At 38.6% G+C, this 24,988-nt stretch overlaps 1 protein-coding gene across 4 annotated transcripts in view; it reads left to right on the forward strand.

Moving 5' to 3' along the window:
* Positions 1-24,988, forward strand: part of LOC124233480 (E3 ubiquitin-protein ligase HECW2) — a 218,417-nt gene that overhangs the window by 132,389 nt on the left and 61,040 nt on the right. For all 4 annotated transcript variants that reach the window (XM_046650597.1, XM_046650601.1, XM_046650600.1 and 1 more), the window contains exons 14-16: positions 10,693-10,827; positions 14,106-14,208; positions 16,197-16,293. In XM_046650597.1, coding sequence (XP_046506553.1) covers positions 10,693-10,827; positions 14,106-14,208; positions 16,197-16,293 — 335 coding nt within the window. The remainder of the gene's footprint in view (positions 1-10,692; positions 10,828-14,105; positions 14,209-16,196; positions 16,294-24,988) is intronic.

Genomic DNA, 24,988 nt, shown 5'->3' on the forward strand with positions numbered 1-24,988 from the left:
AGAAAGGAAAAGATCCTTCCACACAAAAAGTTGTACGCAAATGTTCAGTAGCATTATTCATAATAGCCAAAGGGCAGAAACACCCAAATGTCCGTCAACTGATAAATGGATAAATAAATGGTAGCAGATCTGTACAATGGAATATTATTTGAAGACACGAAGGAATGAAGTACTCATACATCATGGATGAACTTTGAAAATATTTGCTGAGTGAAAGAAACTGGCCACAAACGATCACATGTTGTATCATTCCATTTATATGAAATGCCCAGAATAGGCAAATCTATAGAGATAGAAAGTAGATTGGTGGTTTCCTTGGGTTGGAAGTGGGATAGGGAGTGAATGCTAAATGGATATGGGATTTCTTTTGGGGGAAGAAATGTCCTAAAATTAGATTATGGTGATGGTTGCACAACCCTGTGTATATACTAAAAGACAGTGAATTAGACACTTTAAATGGGTGAATTGTATAGTATCTGAATTACAGCTCAGTAAACCTGTTTAAAATATTAATAGATTGGATTAGAGGAAGGCCAAGATTCCCTTTTTAACTCCTAGATTCTTTAGATCCTTAATTCTTCAGTCTTGAAGTTTACATGATATGGTTCCAAACTGGATTTGACATCAAATGTGTAATGCTTTTCTTTCTGCTTTTAATTACATTTGGAAAAGTCTCTTGTTCAGTATTCCACAGAGTGTTTTCATCAGTATTTTGTTTGGGATCTGGGTTACAGTGTTGGTATAAACGTTTTATACTTTTGCAAGAAATACGCATCAGTAGTACTAAAATGTGATGCTTTAAATGCTTCTGGTTTTTGGCTGGGTTTGATCATTAGTATGTGTTCATGGGGATAATGTATCTGGAAGATGAATACGGGCTTTAATAAGGAAAACCAAATGTTATTTAACCTGGCAGTCTTTCTTTCTTTCTTTCTTTCTTTCTTTTTTGTGCCATTGTTAATTTGATGAATTTGAGAAAATTATGCTGCAGTGGGATCAGGATTTCTGGGTCCACTGCTATCTGATCTGCCCTCTATGACCTCTAAGTTTTCTCTACACTTGATCTTAGCCAAACAGCCGAGAAGCGATCTCAGTATTCTCTTACGTGAGGGTTAGGAACACTGTCTTGTCCAGCTCCTGGGGCTGTGGTTAGCATCAACTTAGATAATGGTGGGATTACAAATAGAAGAAAAACAATTAGGATTATAATTATCACAGTTTACTCCATAATTGACTTATTATTCCTTGATTTATGGTATAGAAGATAGAAGCTGAACAATTACAAACCTCTAGAGGTTTATGACTTGGTTTAGGGAAAGCAAAGGTATGGAATTTTCAAGTACCTACAAAGTAAAATGGAATATTTTATTTTATTTTTATCCAGGAGTACTGCTCACCAGGTGATTGCTACCCTGCTCACGAAAATCTTGATTTGAATGGTTAGGTCAAAGCAAGGATCTACACAGAACGATAACTAAAGAGTCTCATCAATTTAGAATTTTATGAAAATGATAAAGATTTGTTGTTAATGGCTGCATCCTTACTGTAATGGGAAATATACAGCGGTTTTATAAAGGATGTACTGTAGGATTAGTATCAGTGTCCCATTCCTCCTTTTAATGAACTGCTGATCTCCTTTCACCGGGATGGTCCAACAGAGTGGTTTTTCACGGTAGACTTCCTCTTCTTGTTCCTGGTCTGTGTTGTCCGTGTTGTCCATGTTTTCTGTGACCCCTGCAGGGTAATCTGCCTTCAGATGTTTGCTCCTGCCCTAAAGGTGTACCACAACCCAGAGGGGTGTCTGTTTCTCTACCATGAGTGCTCTGTTGTTGTGGTCATTCTGGAAGATTTGTTCTCTTGCCTTCAACTCTGGTGGTTACCGTCTCCATCAGCCATGGTCACGAAAGTAGAGTTTTGAAAACATCCTTAGCAAGATAAGTAACTTCCTCCTTAGAACTAGAACTGAAATCAGACCCACACATTTGCACAGAATCTTGCACTTCCTGTGCAAAGCCGCTAAACACTCTGCTCCAGACTGTTTTACCCCGAATGCCTCTCCTTTGCACTGTAACGGGACGTGCACTGTGCACTGGGTCTGCAAGGGTCCAGTGCAGAATGACTCATTTCTGGCATGGGATACTTGGAAAGTTTTTATAGCAAAGATAGGATTTGAACTGAACCTTGAAGGATGAATAAGATTTTGATAAAAAGAGATTGTGGAGGAGAGGAAATAGGGGGTGGGGAGGAAAAACACCCAAAATAAATGCATGGAAACAGGAATGCACCAGGAGGGTGTGTGTAGTTCCTATGAAGAAGTGATGGGCAAACTTTGAGTGACTCTATATTAGCTGTATATAGACACACAGACACACATGCACACACACTTGAAAGCTGATGGTGTCACTTCCAATCCAAAACCTGAGAGGCTCGAGACCCAAGAAGAGCCTATGTTTCAGTCTGAGTCTTAAGGCCGGAAAACACCAATGTCCCAGCTCACTCAGCTTCACTCAGGTGGAAGGAGTTCCCTCTTCTCGGCCTTCTTGTTCCATTCAGGTCTTCAGTTGGCTGGATGAGGCCCACCCGCTTTAGAGAGGGCAATCTGCTTAACTCAGTCTGCTGATGCAAATGTTCATCTCCTCCAGAAACACACTCCAGACACACCCAGAATGATGTCTGGTCAAATGTCTGAGCACCACATGGTCCAGTAAAGTTGACACACAAAATTAACCATCACATATCAGTCAAGTAAAATCAGTGGAAGCTCCATTGCAGAGGGTTAAGGATAACAGAGAGAATGATGCAAAACGGCATGGATAATGAGAAAAATACTATGAAGTTTGTTATTTCTTAAATTCACATTATGGGCTTATGATGTGGTTTAATTTTTAGAAAAAGTATTGTTTTTTGACTCCTCTTTCAGATGTTAAATATGGAATACTTTTTTTTCCTGCCCCTTTTTTGTACCCCCTAACAGTATTAATATAGGGTGTTTTTCCCAGATCATTCTACTTGGGCTTAAATTAGAATATTAAGAAACTTTGAACTTTAAAAATGGCTGGCCCCATGGCTGAGTGGTTAGTTTTGCATGCTCCACTTCCATAGCTCAGGTTTGTGGGTTTGGATCCTGGGCGAGGACCTACACCACTCGTCAGCCATGCTGTGGAGGCATCCCACATACAAAATAGAAGAAGATCGGCACAGGTGTTAGCTCAGAGCTAATCTTCCTCAAGCAAAACAAAAGGAAGATTGGCAACAGATGTTAGCTCAGGGCCAATTTTCCTCATCAAAAAAAAAAAGATACCTCATAAACTTTGTGTCTTTTTAATAAAAATGTAAATTAGTAACCATCTCCTTATTTAAAGTAAAATATCCTTTCCCATAGTTTCCCATAGGTGTTTTTCCCTACAAAAAATCATATGCTGTAATATCTCCCAGCTAAATTGACATCCATATCTGTATCCAAGCTTTGTAACTCAAGGGGTTTGTGACTTTGGGGTCAGATTAGGGGTTTGAGTATGAGAATGGTCCAAATACCCAACTTTGATGACCATGGCAAGTAGCAGTTACGGATATGAGGATAGATTTTTAGAAAGGAACAAATGTTTGTACCATGACAGTTACCATGACAGTCAGCCTACTTGGTGTTCCCGTTTATTGAACCCTAACAGCCTTTGTGGCTGCAGAAGTTGCCCCAGTGATGGCACACTCTGGTTTCAATCCCACGTGAAGCTGACGACCACACTTCCCAGGGTCAGGTTCATCTCAATGAGTAAAATGCAGCTTCCTATTTGGAGGTCTCAAGTGAATCCCAAAAGTCTGTTAACAGGATAAATTCTCTACTTTGAAAAGTATGTTTTTTTGTCAATTTGACACAACATTTGTTATTTTTGTGGCAGATCTCTTTAATTGCTTTGAAACGACTAGTGCCTCTTTGTGGTGGTTACCTACTTTAATCACCTCAAGTGACATAGCCATTCAGATAGACGTGGAATTAAACACTAAATTTATAAATAGCACCTGCTTTTTAGAAAATCTCTTGCTAATTTTTAAAGGGGTGAAAAGGTGTTAGATCAAAAAATAACCCACATAAATACACATAGAAGGCAAAAGGAAAGAATCTTTCAGGACAGCATACCTTTTTGAATGGGAGAATAGAGCAGAGGTTGGTTTTGTGAATGTGTTTCTGAGTAAAATGCTAGACTCATGGAATCCTGAAGGAATCGTTCAAGTATGGAGATGGCTTTGCTTTTTATTTTGTTGTTGTTTGTTTTATTTAAAAAATTATTTTTGGTTTGTTTGGTTTTTTTTTTTTGATGAGGAAGATTGTCCCTAAGCTAACATCTGTTCCAATCTCCCTCTATTTTGTATGTGGGATGCTGCCACAGCATGGCTTGATGAGTTGTGTGTAGGTCTGTGTCTGGGATCCAAACCCATGAACCCCAGGCCACTGAAGCAGAGCGCACGAATTTAACTGCTGCACCACCAGGCTGACCTCTGCTTTTTATTTTTATTTTTTTTCTCTTTTCTTCTTCCTCTCCCCAAAGCCCCCCAGTACATAGTTGTATATTGTAGTTGTGAGTGCTCTGGTTGTGCCACGTGGGTCGCCACCTCAGCGTGGTCTGATGAGCGGTGCCATGTCCACACCCATGGGCCGCTGAAGCAGAGCATGTGAACTTAACCACTTGGCCATGGGACCGGCCCCCTGCTTTTTATTTTTAAAGTTGTCTTCATGGATGGATCTTTTTTTAAAATATAATATGCTATTTTAAAATTTCATGTCAATGACTTCTGCTCTACCTAAAATGGGCTGATCTGGGTAACTCTATTCTCAGTCTTCCAGAGGGACGTGCTGGTAAATGTTTAACAACCAGCTCTCCAGGGGAGGTGTGGAGGAGGACCAATTTGTAACGTTTGCCATTTTCCATGGTGTAAATTCTCCCACCACAGCCAATTTCAGGCCACCAGCATCACTGTTGGCCAGCTCCCGGAATACCTTAAAATTTCACAATCAGCTCTCATGAGCTAGTACAAGCCATCCAGCATACCATCACTGACTGTCCTATTATATTTCCAATGCTTAAATACCGCCACTCCCAACGCATAAAATACCTCTCCTTTAGCTAACATTTTACCTCTAACGGGTTGGGGATATTGTACTTATCCCCATCTACTAATACACCAGCTGTTTCCCTAATTCTAGCTCAAGTACCATGGATTCCTGTTTTCTCTCCTAGCAGCTTTAGCTCTCTGAGCATAAGAGTCTAACAAAATAACCTTCTTTAACTTTTTTGTGACTGATATAAATGTCCTGAAATATTTGGGAGCACTCTCTCCCAACTTTGATGAACCAAGTGGTAGAAAGTGTTAGCACAGCTATTTTTTACTTATAATAAACTGTACCATTCAGCCTTTTCCACTTCTACTGTTGGTAAGAGTTCTGTTTAGGATATAACAGAGAGGAAATAACAGCATGTTTATTCCTTATAATTGGGGAATTACTATGGAGGGAGCCAGGAGCTGAGAAGACACTTAATTTTGGAAGGGAGAGAATGTGTGAGTAAATACAACCTTTATAAAAATTAAAGTAGATGACAGTTAACTTTTTTCGAGCATTTCTAAGACTTTGTAGAGTGAAAAGCCAGACGTTAGAACAGATTCAATACAGAGTGCTTCTGACTTATAGATTGTTTTTCTTTCGTTGTTTCCATAGCTCTTTAGAGAAGAAAAGATAGAAGATCTGGCCTTCTGTCTTTCTGTAGCATAGTTACAAGTGCTTTTTGTTTTGTTTTGTTTACGTGGTTTTTTAACGTGGATTCCTGGTTTGGCCAAATGTTAACTGGAAACAATTTCAAACTTCTGTAACTGAGACTTGTTGAGCCTGAGGTTGGTATTTCTTCACAAATATTGATGGCTCTTTCTTTTCTTAAAATAATAGAAGCTTTAAAAAAAGAAAGAAAGAATTGTGCAAAGAGAAAAGTGTATTTTCTTTGGCCTCACTAAAATACCACTTGGCTCCAACCGGCCCTATTTCCTGCCTCTGACCATGCCCCAGAGCAGTGAAAGGGTAGACGTTCTTAAAGTGAGATTTGCCTTTGTGTATTTGCATTCCTTTCAGTTTTTGACTATCTTGTTAGTCTTAGTTGGTCCAGCACGTGTGAAGCTCAAGTGAATTTCCTTAATGAATCTTAACAGTAGGGGATCTGTGTTGTTCAAAATGTGCTTTGCTAGTGGCTCATCTGAAAAAGACTTATTTTTCGATACAATTGCTTTTTTTCGCGTAGTCCACATTCTCAGCATGCTGTTCATCGAGACAGTATTTATTAATACATGTTAGATACTTTCATAAATAAAGGCAGGCTATTCAAGAATGATAACATAAAAAGGGACCCAAATTTTTTAAAAAGTACTAGGTCAACTTCATTTCTGGCTTGAACTAGTTAGGCTGTCCTGTGGGAAAGTGATCCACTTTTCTGACATAATTGGTTTGTGTGTCACAAATAGAAATGGCAAGCCTAAAATTTGCACGGTAATTTTTCTATGCTTTCCTTTTCTATGCTTTCCTTTTCCATGCTTTGATAACTCACCTGTGAACCTAGCAGTCCCCTTTACGTGGACAAAGCAGAACACCAAGGAGACTGTCCACACTCACCCAGCGCGTGGAGCAGAGCCCAACACAGGCTGAGGAGCCGCATGCCCGGGCTGCGTTCTGTTAGTGCTCTAGCTGGGTGGTTTTGAACGAGGTCTTAACTGAGCTCTTCCTCCCCAAGCGCCTGGCACACTTAAAAAGCATGTGTAAAGGATCTACACATTCCACTGGACTCTGAAACTGAGCCCCTTGTGGGATCCAAATAGCACCCCCATTCGCCACCCACAGCCAAGCCTGCAGCAGGTTCTCAGTGCGAACTGTGCAGCACGTGTCCAGCTTGCTATCTGGCATCGGGAGCAGCCTTTACTGTGTTGAAGCAGTGGTGAGGCTCAGCGCTGTGTGTGGCTGTTATTGTCAGCCTAACTCAATAAATCCTTAAATGCTTTTCTAAAATCAAGTACTATGTGAGGTGTGAGGGAGTGGGAAGAACATAAAAAGAAAGAGATAGGAGACACAAAGCAGAAGGGAAAAAGAGAGAAGATATCTGAAAAGGAGAGAGACAGGAAAGAGGGACTCCTCACTGGGCTTTGGAGTCAGACAGAAGGAGGGGTTCAAAACCCAGCTTTATAGGTTCCCCACTATGCATTTCACTTAAATTGGGAAGTTACCCAGCTGTGTTAAAGGTGACTAATAAAGAGATCTTTATTTATCAAATAATGAAAATCCTTATTTATAATGGTGGTAGCTGGCTTATGTGTTCTGTGCTTTTAGTTTTAGAAAGACTGTGTTTCCTTTACATTGCTGAGGCTTCAGGGTCTCAATTAGAATTTGGTTTGGCTGCGTTGTGACAGAGACGCATATAAAGTTTAGTATACAAGATTTTCTTCTCTCACATAAAGAAGTTCAGAGGTCAGCAGTCTAGAGCCTTTAAGGTGGTTCCTCAGATTGTGAGAGCCCAGACTCCTTCCAGCTTTTTGCTCAGCCATCCTTCATCTTCATGGTTCAGTATGGCTGCTGGAGCTCCAGTAATTACATCCCTGTTTCAGGGAGCAGAATGAATGAAAGACAAAAGGAGGGCTGACCTTATTAAAATCTCCTTGTAAAGAAGTTTTCGAGAAGTACCATGTGACACTCTGTTTACATCTCAGTGGCCAGAACTTATTCTGGGCCACACATACTTTCTAGGAGCCTGGGAAGTGTAGTTTCACTGGTTCTCCATTTTTTGAGCCTTGTGTATGGACTCTAGCAAGAAACACTGTGATGCTTAGAAAAATGTCTTAGAAGTTAAAACTGTTATTATTAGGAATAATATTAGTAACTCATATTTAAGGGGTCACAGGCACTATGTGCAGAAGTTTATATGAACCATCTCATTTAACCTTCCTTTGATGTAGGTGTTATTATCCTCATTTGACAGAAAAGAAATTGTGGTTTAAACAAGTTGAGTGGTTTGCCCAAGGTTACATCACTAGTAAGCAGTGGAGCTTAGAGCTCAGAACCAGACTTGTCTTTTACTAGATTCCAGGCCTTTAATCACTGCTTTGCCTCCCACTTCTCAAGTTTTAACTTTGTAGCTTATTCAGATCTACAATGGGATGTTTTAAAACCTTCTCTCCTGTTTGTGGTTTTGTAGTCGTTAGCTCTCTACCCTTTTTACCAAACACACCACACACACACACACACACACACACACACACCCCTCTCCTTTATTTTTTTCAAATCTTTAAGTATTTTTATGCTTATGGAACAGAACTTGACTTTTAACACTTTAATTCATTGTGAGTTGTCTTTCTGTATTTTGATCAGGAATCTGGATGTTAGAGTTTTTGGCCATCTCTTTCTCCCAGATGCAGCCCTAAAAGCTATTGGGGATAACAGGGTAAGAAAGAGTCCCTAGCCTCAAGGCATTTACAGTATAATTCTTTAGAGAATGGATTTTAGACAAGCCTCTTAACATCAAATTATACTATGACACTACATGTCAATCACAACTGACCCAGATGTGCACACCCATTTGTCCTTATAATTACGTGAGCATCACTGTGACCTCTAAATGACTACCCATCCCTTCAACACATTCCTAAGAAATTAGGTTGAGTAAATAGGCAATTCTGTATTAGTACTCTTTGTATTTTTAAACAACATGGCTTATTATTATTATTTTAGTAATAAGAGCTTAATTTACATAAAGAAGATATGGGGTGGATTATAATCCCTGTTATTTTGAAATGTCCATTTGTAAAAACAACTGAATTCCTATTTTATGACATGTTGAATAGTGGCAGAAATAATGTTCAAGTGTATTATTAGAAGCCCAAATCAAAGGGGGATCTGTGTGACATTTGGGACCAGAGCCTGCCAATAGCAGCCTTTGTAGGGTTTATCACTGGTATGCTTTTTTGACAAGATCAGAGAAGAAAGATGTTCCACCTGACAGGTTAGGAAAAAGGGAGCAAACCCAGGGATGTGAGGCTGATGACACCATCTCCCTACGAGACTTCCATAAATCTAGTCTTTGTACCTGGAAATCGGATATTGAGAGAAGGGGCTGGTAAGGATTCTCATTCTATCCATTTCTCTGCTTTGTTTTCTAGTGCATCTACTGCTTAAAGTTATTTCTTTACAAAGAAGTCATTTTTTTTTTCTGTTTGGGGGCTACCTACAAATTATTTTCCCCGTTTCCTGATATGTGTACACAGAAACATTCTGTTTCATAATGGGAAGGTGATTTTTTTATAGGCATAGATATGCTGTCTTCCCCTGGGATTTGCCTAGAGGTATTTACTGCTAGTCTTTAAGGTACTTTGTTAACAGCTCCATCAGTTCTTTTCTTCTTAGGTTACTCGGCACACTGTATCATGTGCCCTGACACTTGATTTATAGGTAAGAGTCTGCTGGCTCTCCTAATAGTCCCTTTCATCTTTGATGACCTAATTAACTTTATCTGATCAGGGAAAATTGACATTTCCCTATTGTCCTTCAGATAATGGGCTTCATTATTACTGTGAGTGAATTTTACTTTGAAAACTTACACCATTGTAAGTTGGCTCCTAATGATAATGATAAATAGCACTTGTGTAGAGCTTTAGAATTAAACAAACCAAAAGAATAAAGAAGGCCTTTCTACACGGTGTGCAATCCTTACTGCAGTGCTGAGGGAGATGGTGCAACTCATTCACCATTTCCCGTCCCCAGGGATTCTGCGGTAAACCGAGAACTGGGTTTCCTCCCTCCTCTCACATCATGGGGGAGAAAAGTTGATTATGAATGAGGGAGACATGTTGTTAGAAGAAATCTGTAGTTCGCAGAACTTAAGTGGCTTGCCCAAAGTTGTTGTACATGATAGAATTTGTGTGGATGTGTGATCGATGACTAAACTGGAAAGGTAAGTAGGAAGGAGATTTTGAAGTCTTGGAAAACGGATCAGAGTTGGAATGTTTTTTCTATAGACAGTGGGTAGCCAGGAGAGGCTGAGGATTGGAGCAGTGATAAAATCAAAGCCTTAGAAAGACTATTCTGATAGTGAGGTGCTGGTTCAATGAATATGGTTGTAGACATGTGGAACAACTGAGGAACTGCTAATACTTATATGCGTAAGAGAAAGCCCTGAAACAATGGATGGTACTCAGGCTGGGATGGGACAAATAGAGGAGACACTGCTGTGGGAAAATGGAGCGGACTTGGGGGCTGACTGCATAGGAGAAGGAAAAGAGAAGGAGAAGCCAATGATGTTTGAAGCTTCAGGTGATAAGAAGAACTAAGTAATAACTGTGGACAGCAGTAGGAGCTCAGAGAGCGTCAGTTAGAGAAACCCAAATGGCTTCTTTCTAAGATCCTATCTTTGATGACTCAGAGTATTTCCTAAAACCAGGAATAATGTTCCTTCCTGCTCTCTTCATTTTGGATCCAATTTAAGAATGGCTTTCCCTATTTTGGTTTGTCTTGAGGGAGTAAGGAAGAATTCCCCCAAAGACTTAAAGTTGTGAGAAATTGGAGCTAAGATCACTACTCGGAAGTGGGTCTCTTTCCGAATGCGTGAAACGATAGGTCAGCTAAGACCAGTGTGTGGCGTGTGCTGACTACTGATTGAGTGGACTGTTTCCTAGGCATTTTTTGTCGACCACAACTCCCGTACCACCACGTTCATCGATCCGCGGCTCCCGCTTCAGAGCAGTCGACCCACCAGCGCGCTGGTTCATCGGCAGCACCTCACGCGGCAGCGCAGCCACAGCGCGGGCGAGGTGAGTCCTGGGGGCGCCCCGGGGACTGACCGACCTGCTGCTGCAGAGACGCTGCGGGCATGGGGGGCTTGGTGGAATTGTGCTGGCTTTTATTATTAAAGGTTTTATTTTTCTAGTTTGATTTAGAGGTTATCATTTGGAGGCTGAAAAGTGTTGGAATGTTGACAGGCTTCTCTGGAAATAGCTAGAGCCTAAATTACAAATTTAAAAAGTAGAAGATAAGAAGAAAGATTGAAGAAATTAGAGACTTTTTTTTTAGTTCAAAGGGTGATGAGAGAAAATTCATAATGTAACAAGATGGTCAAGAGAGGAGGATGACCCATTTTGCACACGTAAGGGCAGCTGGATTCATGGGAAGAAAGGAATGTAATTTTTAGTGTGCTAAAATTTGGTTAAATATAGGGAAGTTCCTCAAGTGAGGGTTGCTGGATTAGATTTAAATCATTGACCAAAGCTATGGGGTTGTGGTATCCTCACTAATATTTTTTAAAATTCGGATATATCTGAGAGTTGATTTACGTACTCTATGTACCCAGAGAAAATGGGCGGAATTAATTGCTAAGCGCTCTACTGGGCTCGCCTTTCCTAGTTCGCAGTGTCCCATGGTGACCACAAGAGGGCACCCTAACAGCCTAACCAAAGGAAAAAAAAAGAAAAAAGAAAGAATCTCTTCCTGTTTCCCTTTTTCTTTAGCAGTTTAAACAAAAAAACTAATATTTTAGGTCAAAATTTTTCTCCTTAATACAGGCTTATGCTTTGAATGTATATCATTGCTTGGTACACATTGTTTCTAAAAATTCCCTTAGATAAACAGAATTAAGATTCTTTTCCTGCATGCCTTTTCTACATCTACGTGCATATCGTATTTTCAGTATTATATTGTAGGTCAAATATTTTTGTAGCCTCTATTATAAGAAAAACTTACGACTACAGTAAATAACTGGATTTGATTCATCAGAATTCCACTCTTGGAATGTCCCCTCATGATTTACGTACTTACTCTAATGCCTCGTGTGTGTTTGCTGGTTGTAAGTGCAGCCATAGAAGAGTATACAAGAGAAGCTCATATAAAAATGATATATAAATCTATTCCCTTATGAGGTATGCACAAAAATATTTGTTTTATGAGTAGCTAATAAATCTTTACCTTGCTGTCGTATAAACCATTAATGGTGAACTGGATGTTGCTAACAGCATTCATCTTAGAAGCAGAACAGACCTCTCACCTTTGGACCGTGTGCGTGATGTGTAGCATGAATAGGGCCCTGCCTGACTTTATCACACGACCAGTGCCCTTTAGCCATTTGCCTTATCTTGACTTCACAATATGAAGCTGCTGTTCAGTCTGGTCAGGACTACCTGTGAGATTAATAGCTATCCTTATATTTTCTTTCAACCCCTTTGTCTCAGAACTTGAATTCTTTTCATGGTCTCTTAGTCATCTGTTGTGGGAGAGGGATCCTAAGGTACACATTAAAATTTGGATGAAGATTTCTCTTCCTATTGATGGAAACTGAGCAGTGGAACAGAGATAACCCCATGAAGACTCAGCGTTCATCCCCAGCGTTGATGGACCTTTGAGGAGAATGTGCTTTCTGGCCCAGCTGTTGGAAGCACGCACATCCTGCAGCACTACGCACATTTATCAGGGCTTGCCCACTGTCTAACAGTCTGGTTTGAAGAACTGAGGTGTCAAGGAGAAGACTGTCGGCTGTTCTGGGAAATGATGACACATGACGTATACTGACAGCGGGGAAATTTATGTTGGTGTATTGAAATGACGAGTTCTGGGTCTGACAAACAAGGGGTGGTTAATGACTGAATCTCCCCCAAGAATGGCTGACTTCATTCCTCCGAGCTGATAACTCAAGAAAAGCACTGTGAGAAGCTTCTTGTTACATCCGCGAGTCTTTCCAGCCACTCTCTTATACTTACTTAGCAAACATTCCAGGTAGTAGAAATTTGGGATGGAAGATCCAACAAATTAATGTTTACCAAACACCTGCAGTGTAGAAATATGGTGGTTGGTGTGAGAGATACAAATGAATAGGATATATTCCTGTCTTCTTATTAAGGAGGGAATACATGAAACTACCCATAATCCAAATGAATAAAAATATGAGTGAAAATGCTTTCTAAACTGGTACTAATGGCAGCTGCTTTCGAAATGTACACCACGTGCCGTGGGAGCGCAGGGAAGGGCGCATCTAACGCCTGCTCATAGGGAAGGGAAGGCTTCCTCCAGGACGGGCTGTTGGAACTATGCTTTGAAGGATGAGTGAGAGCATTCTTGAAGGATAAGCAAGCCGTGGAGGGTGGGGACGATATTTCTCATTTTAGGGCCTTTAGAAAAACCCTCACCAAACGCCTGACTGATGGAATGTGATAAAATGGTCGTGAAGATTTGAATGGGTGGGAGTAGATGCTCTATTTTAAAAGCACCAATTTCTAAATCCACTGTGTTATTCTGGCTTTTGTTCTCTTTCTCTCTTACACTGCTGTTCTGCTGTTGTCTTAAAAGGCTTCTGTCATGGGGGGAGAAATGCTAAAACAGAAGCTAAAGCAATGTTAGAGTTTTCTGGTAAGAATATTAATGGGCATTTTTGTTTATCTACTTGGATGTATGAGTTCCTAAATCTATGCTAGGACAATAAATAATTCAGGTTAGGGCAACCCTATTTAGCTGCTCCACACCTGCTACGATTAGCTCCCTGGTGTGGGAGGTTCAAACCAGAAAGAGCTGTTGTACTGGGTGCTCTAATGGGCATGTAAAATTGCTCCTAAGGAGATAATACGCCAACTCAGAAAGCCACACGAAGACTGCTGCTCTTCTTCCCTCCCTGCCGAGGCCCAAAGCAGGTCTATCCTGGCAGTGCCCCAAGGTGTTTTGTAGCACCCAGGTCTTCTCTCTGACCCTCATGTTGCCGGCTGTGTTCTGTGGAGGCAGAAGTTCCTCCTGATGAACAGGTCTGCAGTTCAGCTTCTATAGCCCCAGTAATTGTAAGCCTAGGGAAGCACTCCTGTACCCCTTGGTAAATAGTCACTTCCCTGGCCCCTCTCAAGGATGTGGAAATGGATGCCCCAACCCCTCCCGTCAGTTCGGCAGCTAACGCAGGGCTTCTGAGAATCCTGTGTCAACTCCTCAATTGGCTTCTGTGCTGATCACTTGGTACTTTAACAATGCTCATTGTCAGTTATTTTGAACAACTCAGCTCGAGGTGCTGATATAAAGCACTCTAGGTCTTGGGGCAGAACATAAATGATGCTTTTGTTTGCAGGTAGGAGAAGATTCTCGACATGCAGGACCACCAGTTCTTCCCAGGCCGTCAAGTACGTTCAATACAGTCAGTCGGCCGCAGTACCAGGACATGGTTCCAGTGGGTATGTCATCCCTTTTCAGAAATCTTTATCTTTGCTTTTCACATCAGTATGCAACATGCACTCTGTGCTGAGACTTTCCTATTGTCAGCCTGCCTCTTTGCCCTGTACTGAGAAACGATTGCCTTATCCCTAAGAAATTGATTTGAGTCTCAAAACACTTATGTCTTGTAAAATCCTATAGGGTGAGATGTTTTTACACTACCCTAACTTTTTCTGAGTAGAGCTATTATATTAGATTGTTGAAGTTAAGGAAAAGTAAGTTATTAAGGCGACTGTATTATGTGGTCATTTCAAATTAAGCATTAGGACAAGCATATACTTAGTATATATCTAATGCTTGGGACAGAATTTAAATGGTGTGTGAGCCTATAGTAGCCTCACAAACAAGAAAGCAATGATGGCACATTCTTCAGGGTTTTTGTAGCAACTACAAGGCAGCAAGAGCCTCCAAAATTGTAAAATAAAAATAAACGAATTTGGGCAAATAAGCCTAAAGATCAACTTGAGTTGTTATTAAAATGATGAGGTTGAGTAGATCAGTTTTCAAACCTGGAACCTTACGGCAGGTGGAGCGGACAGACTGGTGGCCACATGGGCTTCCTGTTCCATCTTAAATTTGAGCAGCTCTCCATTTGTCTGTTTTTACTTTAAAATTTTGACTTTTTTAGGAAAAACTTTACCATGAAATGTAATGTAATACCCTTGACCTAAAGAAGTTTGACAGCCACTAGGTAAGAAGAAATCTTGGATCCAAGTCTAACGTCTACATCTTATTATGCCCCTAACAATAGGATGCTAAATACTGCACGTAGAAGTTTAAAGCACTATAAAAGTGTGCTCAACAAGTCATCTAGTCTCTCGTTATGGGTGGAATGTAAAAACCCATTGACAACATTTCAATTATGAAAGTGTTTTCATTATTTATATATGGTGAAATGTACACTTAGCGACACTTTGAATTTGACAATGGGATTCCATGTTAGCAGATTGTATTTTCTTTTTAATTTTTTCAAATTTAACTGAAATGTATACGTACAGGCAGCACGATGCAACTACAACTTGAACCGGCAAATGTCTAGAGAATTATACTTCTTTTGTTTGATCATTTGTTAGTTTAAGAAGGCACATTTCTTGATCATATTTATAAACACAAGAGTGTTGACTGAACTAGAACCGCTAATGTTTGAGAATTCAGACACTCAGTTCTGTGATTTAAATATATCTTTATTTCTGATTATAAATAGCTATAATCAAGATGAATCATCTTAAGTAAACAAATTAGTTTTCTTGGCAAAAGAGGTATTAACAGGGCCTATACTAAATTTTAATTAGCTTTTTAAAGTTCTGTGAACGAACATCAGCCAGCCTTGATTAAGATTTAAATTTTTCTTTTAACGTATTATGTTTCTTTTACTGTATTATGTTGATGACACTGATTGTGTTGTAGCTGTTGGTATAGTTGGTTTGGTAAAGAGCTATGTGTGGCTCATGGCATTTATTTCCACCTAGAATTTGGGAATGGTTTGTCCCCTGCATTTTGTTGGTAGCTGTTGCTGACAGCTATTGCATTTTGGCAACTTGTTCTGCCTCTTTACCTCTCTACTCCTCTAGATGGCTGATATTTAATCAGAAGATGGTTTTTCACTTCTAACAGTTGCTTATGAGGTTGATTTTGGTAACCAGTAGCTCACAACGATCAGCGTCTAGAATCTTGCTGGTGATCTCATCTTGCACTGTGATAGTAAATATGGCTCATCGAGTGACTTTAAGGAGTGCTTCAGTGACTCACACCCAATAGATGGAAGTCCAGTCCTCATATGACAGGGTTGACACAAATTGGAATTTAAGCATCTGTAGTGACTACAAGCTAGGACTTTGAGTATAAAGAATATTAACCAGAAAAACATATTTTTAAAAGTTTGGATTTATGTGCATAAAACTAATAAGAGATTTTTTTCAACATTGTTATATTTTCTGATTTTTTTCAGCTTACAATGACAAGATTGTTGCATTTCTGCGCCAACCCAACATCTTTGAAATTCTGCAGGAGCGTCAACCTGACCTTACCAGGAATCACTCACTCAGGTAACCGTAATATTGGTATTTGGTTCAAGTCGTGTAAACCCAACTGTTACATCTTCAGTAACATTAATAATCATCTTGGAAATTCACTCTTTTCTTTCTGGCTTTCTGAAAAGCCATCTCGTGCACCAATACTTTATGTCATCAACACCGTATCATTGTAGTCCTGGCTTTTCTCTAAGTTCAAGGGTTGAATAAGATTGACTGAAGAACGTAGAACCCTCCTTAAAGAAGAAAAAGAATGAAAGAGAAAAAAAAATTCACAGCCAACAACGCATCCTAGATGTGCAGATTATAATGAAAATAATAAGACGCTAATCTTTTTGAGAGTAGCTTGAGTAAACAAAAGTAACACAGAGTTTATTGAATTGAGATTTATAAAATCCTAGACTTGGTATTCACATTTTTCCACAATAAAAATGCAGTGGAACCCAGGGAAGGAATCTGATCCTCTCCACAATCCAGCATTCCCCTGCACGAACCCTCTCTTCTAAACAACACTTTGAAGCATCACGCTTCAAGCCCGATTTTACTTTCCTGAATACATGCTGTTCCTTTTCCCTGGCAAGTTTTTCTCTTCTTCTGCATTTGGCAAGAAAGATATTTCCTATTAAACTCAATGCAAGCTGCCCCTTTTTGAAGCCTTTCAGCTCCACTGTGCTTTCATGATCTAGTCTGTATTTCTCAACTTCAGTGTTCTAGGCATCAGTGGAGATGGAAAAAAGTGCGAGTTTCTGCTGAAAATCTGACGTAACTTAAAGCCCGTTTGGTTTACACGTTACTTTTGCTGGTAGAAATACTTTTGCCGCATGGTGCCATCCTGGCCCACAGCCGTGATTCTCAAATACTACTCAGTTGGACCAAACTGTTTTCATGAGGATCACCTGGGGAGCTTCATAAAGGACAAAATGCCAGGTCTCATCTCCCTTCCCTGAGTTCACACCTCCTATCCTCCCATGTCCTGCCCAGAAGTTTAGTTCAGCAGGTCTAGGGTTAGAGCTCAAACATGTCCTTTCTTCAAGCCTCTCTATGTAATTCCGGCGGCACAGCCAGGTGTAATAACCTCTGGTCTAGACACTAATTTGATAATTAATTGTTAAAGTTATCAAGCTGTCCTTCATACTATTTTGGTTATGTGACTTTTGTGCTTTGATTTGACTTTTCAAGTCCTTATGCTGTATTTCCCAATTAGATTATAATCTCCTTACAAATAGGGATCTTATCCAACTCATCATTATTTTTCCTCCTTACTCCTCAAATCTATAGAATAGCACTTTGCATATAGTGAATATAAATATATATATATATATATATTTGTTGATTTGATAATAAATTATCAAATATTCTTATGGTGCTCTCAGTCTCTTGTATCCTTTTTTTATTGAGATATAATTGACATACAACATTGTATTGGTTTCAGGTGTACAACATAATGATTCAATATTTGTATTGTATTGTATTGTATTTGTATTGATCATTGATATGATCACCACAATGTCTAATTAACATCCATCACCATACCTAGTTATAGATTTTTTTCTTGTGATGAGAGCTTTTAAATTCTACTCTCTTAGCAACTTTCAAATATGCAGTACAGTATTATTAACTATAGTCGCCATGCTGTACATTACATCCCATGACTTATTTATTTTATAACTGGAAATTTGTACCTTTGGACTCTTTTCACCCATTTTGTCTACCTCCCACCCTCATCCGTTTCTCATATCTTTAAAGTTGCCGTTAACCTTCTAAAGTTTCTAAGCCTTAAAGCTACATATAATTTCAAGTATGACACTACAAACGTTGCTCATACAGAAATCCCAGTTTTGAATTAGTTAACATGTAACTCAGGTCTCAGTGTTGCCAACTTGACAAGCATGCTGTTCTCAATTACAGAGAATTATAAAAATTATACAAGCTATCATTTTGTATATTTTATATTATGGCATCCACTCAGTAATCCATGGTCGACTAGAGAATCTTGTATAAGAAGTTTTTGTTCATAAAATTGCAGAAATGAGCTCCTTAGTTGTCTAATGAGAGATCTTAGAGATTCTGGGTCTCAAAGCAAGACAAACAAACAAAATCCCTCCTCTTTTGCGAATCATGAAATAAGGAGAACTCTATTTTCTCTTTTTTCTACCAATTCCAACCCCAACACACACACACTTCTAGTCAATATCTGTTCCTCTGAAAGTACCCCACCCCCAAAAAATAAGAACCAGAAAGAGGAAACTCAAGAAATTTTCCAGTTTTGCTCTGCACTCCACGTTCTTATTTACACCAATTTAACATAGCCTCAGATCTCCACCATCGGAGAAATCGTGTGATTTAATATTCCTGAACAGGGCATCCAACTTTACCATTATCCTTTAATGACTTGGCAGAACCTTAGCAGATCCTAACAGAGGAAGAGCTGCAGGCCCCAGTGGGGAGCTTCCAGTTTTGTTTTTGTTTTTCTCTCTGCTTTTTCAAGTTGTAAAAGTTTCTAATCTTCTAAAGATTGCCGAAGATTTTTATTTTATGGTGATGTCAGAGGTCCTCGGTTAAGTACAGTTCTTCTTCTAACATAGATCTCACATGGTAATCTATTGCTAAGAAATTATTTGATAGGTTTTGAAATGTTCCTCTCTTATTCCAAAACTTATTTTTAAGTTTCCATTTACATTTTCTAAAACTATTGACAGAGTTCAATCATAAAAAGTGTAGCAGTCATGACCAGTAGAAGGAAGCAGGAACTTAAATCAATGAGATAATGCTCTTCCTCTTACAGTGTGTGTCACAGTGCACTTTTATTTTCTGAAAAGTTTTCGGTAGTTAAGCATTTTGGTTATCATAGCAACGTAATGGGGAAGTTTGTATATCTAAGAGAACATTCTGTTTCATAAAGTTAAAACTGCATTGTAAGAAGCATTCCCACAAACTCAGGGTTCGGAACCAGCCGGGGTTCTTTAATCTCATATTTCAGTGATATTTTTGATAAGAAGTTTATGCATGGAATACAGCCAGCGAGTAATTGTGTGTCAAAGGTAACTGTGGACCTTGCAGTCGTATTCTGAGCAAGGGTTCCCAAGGCCAGCGTAGCTCTGTGTGCATTCTTTCTCCTCTGTGTCACAGTGACTTGAAAGAAGTCTCCCTTCTTATTTCCTCCATAATATAATGAGGAAAAAGTGTTAGCCCTTGGGAGATTCAAATAGGTGCACCTCTTTGCTTTGTGTTTTTCTTCTTTTGCTTGTGATTCCTCCTGAACCAGAGGATAGCAGCAGTTTATTTAGTTTGTATCCATATAAGGCTTCCTCTTCCTTGAGACGCCACTTGTGTATCTTTTCCTGTAGAATGGCTATGGTTTTCCATGCAAGGGGCTATGGCTTTTGCTTTCAATTTCCGTATTTAAATCACTGCTTCAACTTCATCTGTCATGCAAATGTGAATGCTAAGAAGTTGTCCTCTTTTTTCCTTTTTAATCTCAGAAGAGGTTTATTTCCTTAGTTAGAAATATCAACCTCAGTACCACCTCCATCACACGAGCAGTGTCACCATTGGATTACTAAATCCTACTGTTGGGCCTCGTCGAAAGACAGTAATCATACTGAGAAGCTTTTTGTATGCTGTGACATTGAAATAAAAGCTAAAATAAAATGGTCTAATATTTTATCTGAAGGCAAATATAGTCATGAATAGAACAACATTTTAAGTATATTTTATAGGTGAATGTAATGAATTCAAATTCAATAAAGTTTTTGGTAGTGGTGTTTGTACAACATCGTATTATGAACAAGGATATAAGTGTCATAAAACTGAATTAAAGTTGCAAATTTCCCCTCTTGTGTGATGATTAGTTCCAGCCAGTAAATCTCTTCCCCACTAGTCCAGCTGTCCCCAGGCGTCAGTGATAATTAATTTGGGCTCCAGGCTGATTCCTCCTTGACTGTTTCCTAAATAAGTTCCCTTGCCATGAGGATGTGATCTGTGATCCTTTTTTTCATTCTGTGTAAATTGGGCCATTCTATTTTTTGTGTCATTAAATCAGCAACTTGGAAGTCAAGAAATTCTGAGCTACAAAAGGCAAATGGATCGTGTCTCAGTGTTCACCAGAACAGAAGCAGACACAGACTATATGACCTTCTATTTCTTTCCATCATCCTATTTTAAGAGCCCTGGAATTTTTTTATTGCTCAATTATACTCTTAAGTTTTTTTTCTTTTTAAAAATACTATGTGCCGTTGTAGAACTATCAAACAGAATTACAGATTTTATGAAATAAAAAGTTAAAATTTCTGAAAGCTTGCTTTCATAAAACAAACCCCAGTGTTCAAAATTTCTGACCTATTTCGTGTCTAGTTTTCTAGTAAATGAGTTTTCCTCCATTTAATATTGGGCTGGAAATATTAATCTCAGCTAACATCTGAGCTACTTGGTCAAAATAGCCTAAGTTTACTTCTGCCGATCCTTCAGCGTTTTCTTGTTAAGACCTGCCTAGCTCTCTCTCATAGTCCTCTCCTACTTTGTTTACTGCTCACTCAGATGTCTGGAATCAACATGACAAACTTCAGATGTCTGTTGTATCAAATTTAAGTAACAGGAAATCGGGGTTAGAACTATTATTTTCTTAGGGACCATTTACATAGGCATAATTACTGAATTTTCTAGAACACCTGATTAAAATAAGTTATTGATACCACGTAGTAATGATCATTGGAGAGTCCTGGTCTGTCTTTCACTGAAAGACCAGCATTAATACTGACTCCTAGAAAGTAGTAGAATATAGATCTTAAGAGTTCAGGCTTGACTCCTATAATGTATATGGAACCATAAAAGACCCCAAATAGCCAAAGCAATCCTGAGAAAGAAGAACCAAGTGGAAGGCATCACACTTCCTGATTTCAAGCTATATTATAAAGCTATAGTAATCAAAACAGTATGGTGCTGGCATAAAAACATACTCATAAATCAATGAAACAGAGCAAGAACACAAATAAACCCAAGCATATATGGTCAACTCATATTTGACAAGGGAGCCAAGAATACTCAATGAAGAAAAGACAGTCTCTTCAGTAAATAATGCTGGGAAAATTGGGTTTTCATGTGTAAAAGAATGAAAATAGACCCCTGTCTTACACCTCTCAAAAAAATTAACTCAAAATGGATTAAAGACTTAAACGTAAGACCAGAAGCCATGAAACTCCTAGAAGCAAACATAGGAAAAAAGCTCCTTGACATGGGCCTTGGTAATGATTTTTTGGATGTAACAGGTAAAACACAAGCAACAAAATCAAAAGTAAATACATGGAAGTATATCAAACTGAAAAGCTTCCACACAGCAAAAGAAACCATCAACAAAGTGAAAAGACAACCTGCAGAATGGGAAAAAATATTTGCAAACTATATATGTGATATGGGGCTAATATCCAAACTATGTAAAGAAGTATACAACTCAATAGCAAAAAAACAAATACCTTGATTAAAAAATTGGCAAAGGACCTGAATAGACATTTCTCCAAAGCAAATAGACAAAAGCCAACAGGTACATGAAAAGATGCTCAACATCACTGGTTATTAGGGAAATGCAACAAAACCACAATGAGATAGCTCCTCATGCCTGTTAGAATAGCCACCATCAAAAAGACGAGAGATAAGAGGTAAGTGCTGGCAAAGATGTGGAGAAAAGGGAACACTTCTGCACTGTAGGTGGGATTGCAAACTGATACAGCTAGTATGGAAAACAGTATGGGGGTTCCTCAAAAAATTAAAAATAGAACTACCATATGATCCAACAATTCAATTTCTGAGTATATATCCAAAGGAAATGAAAACACTAACTCAAAAAGATATCTGCACTCCCATGTTCACCGCAGTGTTATTTACAATAGGCAAGGCTTGGAAACAACCTAAGTGTCCATCGATGGATAAATGGATAAAGAAGCTGTGAGATAGATACACACACACACACACACACACACACGTATATATACATACACACAATGGAATATTATTCAGCTATAAAAAACTAGGAAATCCTGCCATTTACAACAATATGGATGGAACTTGAGGGCATTAAGCTAAGTGAAATAAGTCAGACAGAGGAAGAAAATGCTGTATGATCTCACTTATATGTGGAATCTAAAAACAAACTCATGGAAAAAGAGATCAGACTTGTGGTCTGAGAAGTGAAGGGAGGGGGAATTGGAGAAAGGTGGTCAAAAGGTGCAAAGGTACAAAGTTCCAGTTACAGGATAAGTACTAGGGAGGTAGTGTACAGCATGAGGACTATAGTCAACACTGCTGTATGATATATATGAACGTTGCTAAGAGAGTACATCGTAAGAGTTCTCAGCATATGGAAAAAAAGTTTTTTTCTCTTTTTGCTTTCTCTTTTTATTCTGTCTATATGAGATGATGGATGCTAGCTAAATTTACTGTGATAATCATTTCACAATATATGTAAGTCAAACCATTATGCTGTACACCTTTAACTTATAAGTGATGTATGTCAATTATATCAATAAAACTGGAAAGAAAAAGAAAAGTTTAAGTGTGGAGTCAGACAGACCTGGTTTGAATTCTGGCTCTGCACCTTACTCACCAGGTGACTTTGAATGAGGCATTTAACCCCTCCAAGTGATAGGTTCCTCTTTTGTAAAACACCAATAGGAATTTCTAACTTGCAGAGTCCTTTTGAAGATTAAATGAGATAATATATTTAAAGTACTTGGTATTGTATAAGTGAAAGTAAGCATACAACAAATTTAAGTTAATATTATATCAGTAGTCTGTCCTTCACTTCTTTATTGCATCACAAGGACTCGGTTTAAAGTAATTTGCTCGTAGATTTACTCTGATTCTCTACACCATTCCTGACACTGGACTATGAATAAATGGAACCACATGACTCTGAATACAGTTAGAATACAGAAAGGGGCTCTTGTGGTCTATGATTAACTTCCGTGTAGGAAGGTGTTCTAGTGTTGGGCTCACACTGTGCCCTACGTGAAGATTTGCTCTACAATTTTTTACATGTGTAAGATGAAACCAGCCTTCATTGTTCCATGCCTACACAGAGGACTCAGCCTTCCGGCTCATGGTTCATCAGAAATTTCTGAGGGTCGAAACGTCATGGCAGTGTCATTGAGACAGCCATTTCAGAAGCCCTCCAAAGGTGTATTAAAACATCTTCGCAGGCAGCTAATCTCGTAGATCTAATGAGAGCTTTGGGATTTTGCTACCTAGGACAGTAAAGAACACAGATTCTTAGAACCTGTCATCTATTGCATGGCTTCTGCAGAAGGAATAATTGCGACTTATTTTTATTTGAATGGACATGCTAATTTATAGTTGTATACAGGCTTTTGACATATACATCATGTATATGTCTAATTTCATGTCTTCCATGCATGGAATTTCATAGCTATTAACTTTAAAACAACTGGACAGTCAATCACTTAAAATAAAAAAGGCCCAAAAGAAGAACTCTCATAGGCAAAATTAGTTTAAATTCTTTTAAAGTATTACATCCAGGTATTTGTTAAATTGTCTTCCCATAAGTATAGTTCCCTGATGTAACTTGAAAGATTTCCCAAAGTACAAATATGTTCATCCACTGGATATTTCTCCAAAACGTTATATTTTTCTTGCTAACAAGTGGTTCCATCAGGGCTTTCAAACCATTTTCTAGCATGAAGAATAACCATGTTTTAGGTATGTCTGTTCCACTATTGATTTTTGCTGTATTCTATTTCGTTTATCAAGAAAACAGTTCAGCAAAACATCGTCTTCTTCAGTAGCTTATCAGACATGGACTCAGTGTGGACCAAAGAAAAATGTCACCGCTGAATCCAGCCTCAGCGCTTTTCCCAAACCCAAAACAATAATAGCCATTTCTAAAATCATAGAGAACTATGCATTATCATTTATGATAGCACAAAATGGTTTTTAATGAATCTGCTTATTACGTATATATTTAGATTAATTGCTAAGTTATTAGTGAATCAGAAGCGTTTCTTACAAAGCAAACAAAATATGCATCCCCTCTATATCAATAAGGAATTTTTTCCTGTCTCTCTCAGTGGATTTTGGTAGTCATGGAAACTGTCTTCAGAAAAATTAACTTGGGTAAAATTTAAATCTCCTTGTTTCATGCACATTGTCTTACGTACAATGGGACACTATTAATATATCCCAGTGAATCAGTTATTACTCTCAATCCTTGGGGGTACATTTTATAGAACACATTCTTCCAGACCCAGCAGAGTGCCATTGTCCTAAAAATAAGGTATCCTATTTGTCTGACTTTTATAATTTACAATAGAAATGGCATAATAGTACCATCTGTGGCTAAAATGTTTTAAAACATCTTGTATTCTTCTACCATATGCATTCCTATGTACTTATACATGCCAAAGCAAGTGTAAGCAACATGAAGTCAAGGTCTATATCTCAACTCATCTTTTTAATCCGCATATCTTATATTGCATAGAGTGAGTGAGAAATATTTGGTAAATCAATCAATTTCATGGGCAGTATATTTGGGACTTAATGATAGCTTAATGATAAACAATGAAAAACTTGATAAAACTATTTATCTCAAAGGGCAAGTAACTACATTTCCATTACACAAAATCGCATATATAAAGATACAGAATCTACCCTTTTAATAGAACAATTTATACATCTTTGTATATTCTAAGACGTCATTTTAGAT

The sequence above is a fragment of the Equus quagga genome, unplaced genomic scaffold (assembly GCF_021613505.1).
Source record: "Equus quagga isolate Etosha38 unplaced genomic scaffold, UCLA_HA_Equagga_1.0 203_RagTag, whole genome shotgun sequence".
Taxonomy (NCBI): Eukaryota; Metazoa; Chordata; class Mammalia; order Perissodactyla; family Equidae; genus Equus; species Equus quagga.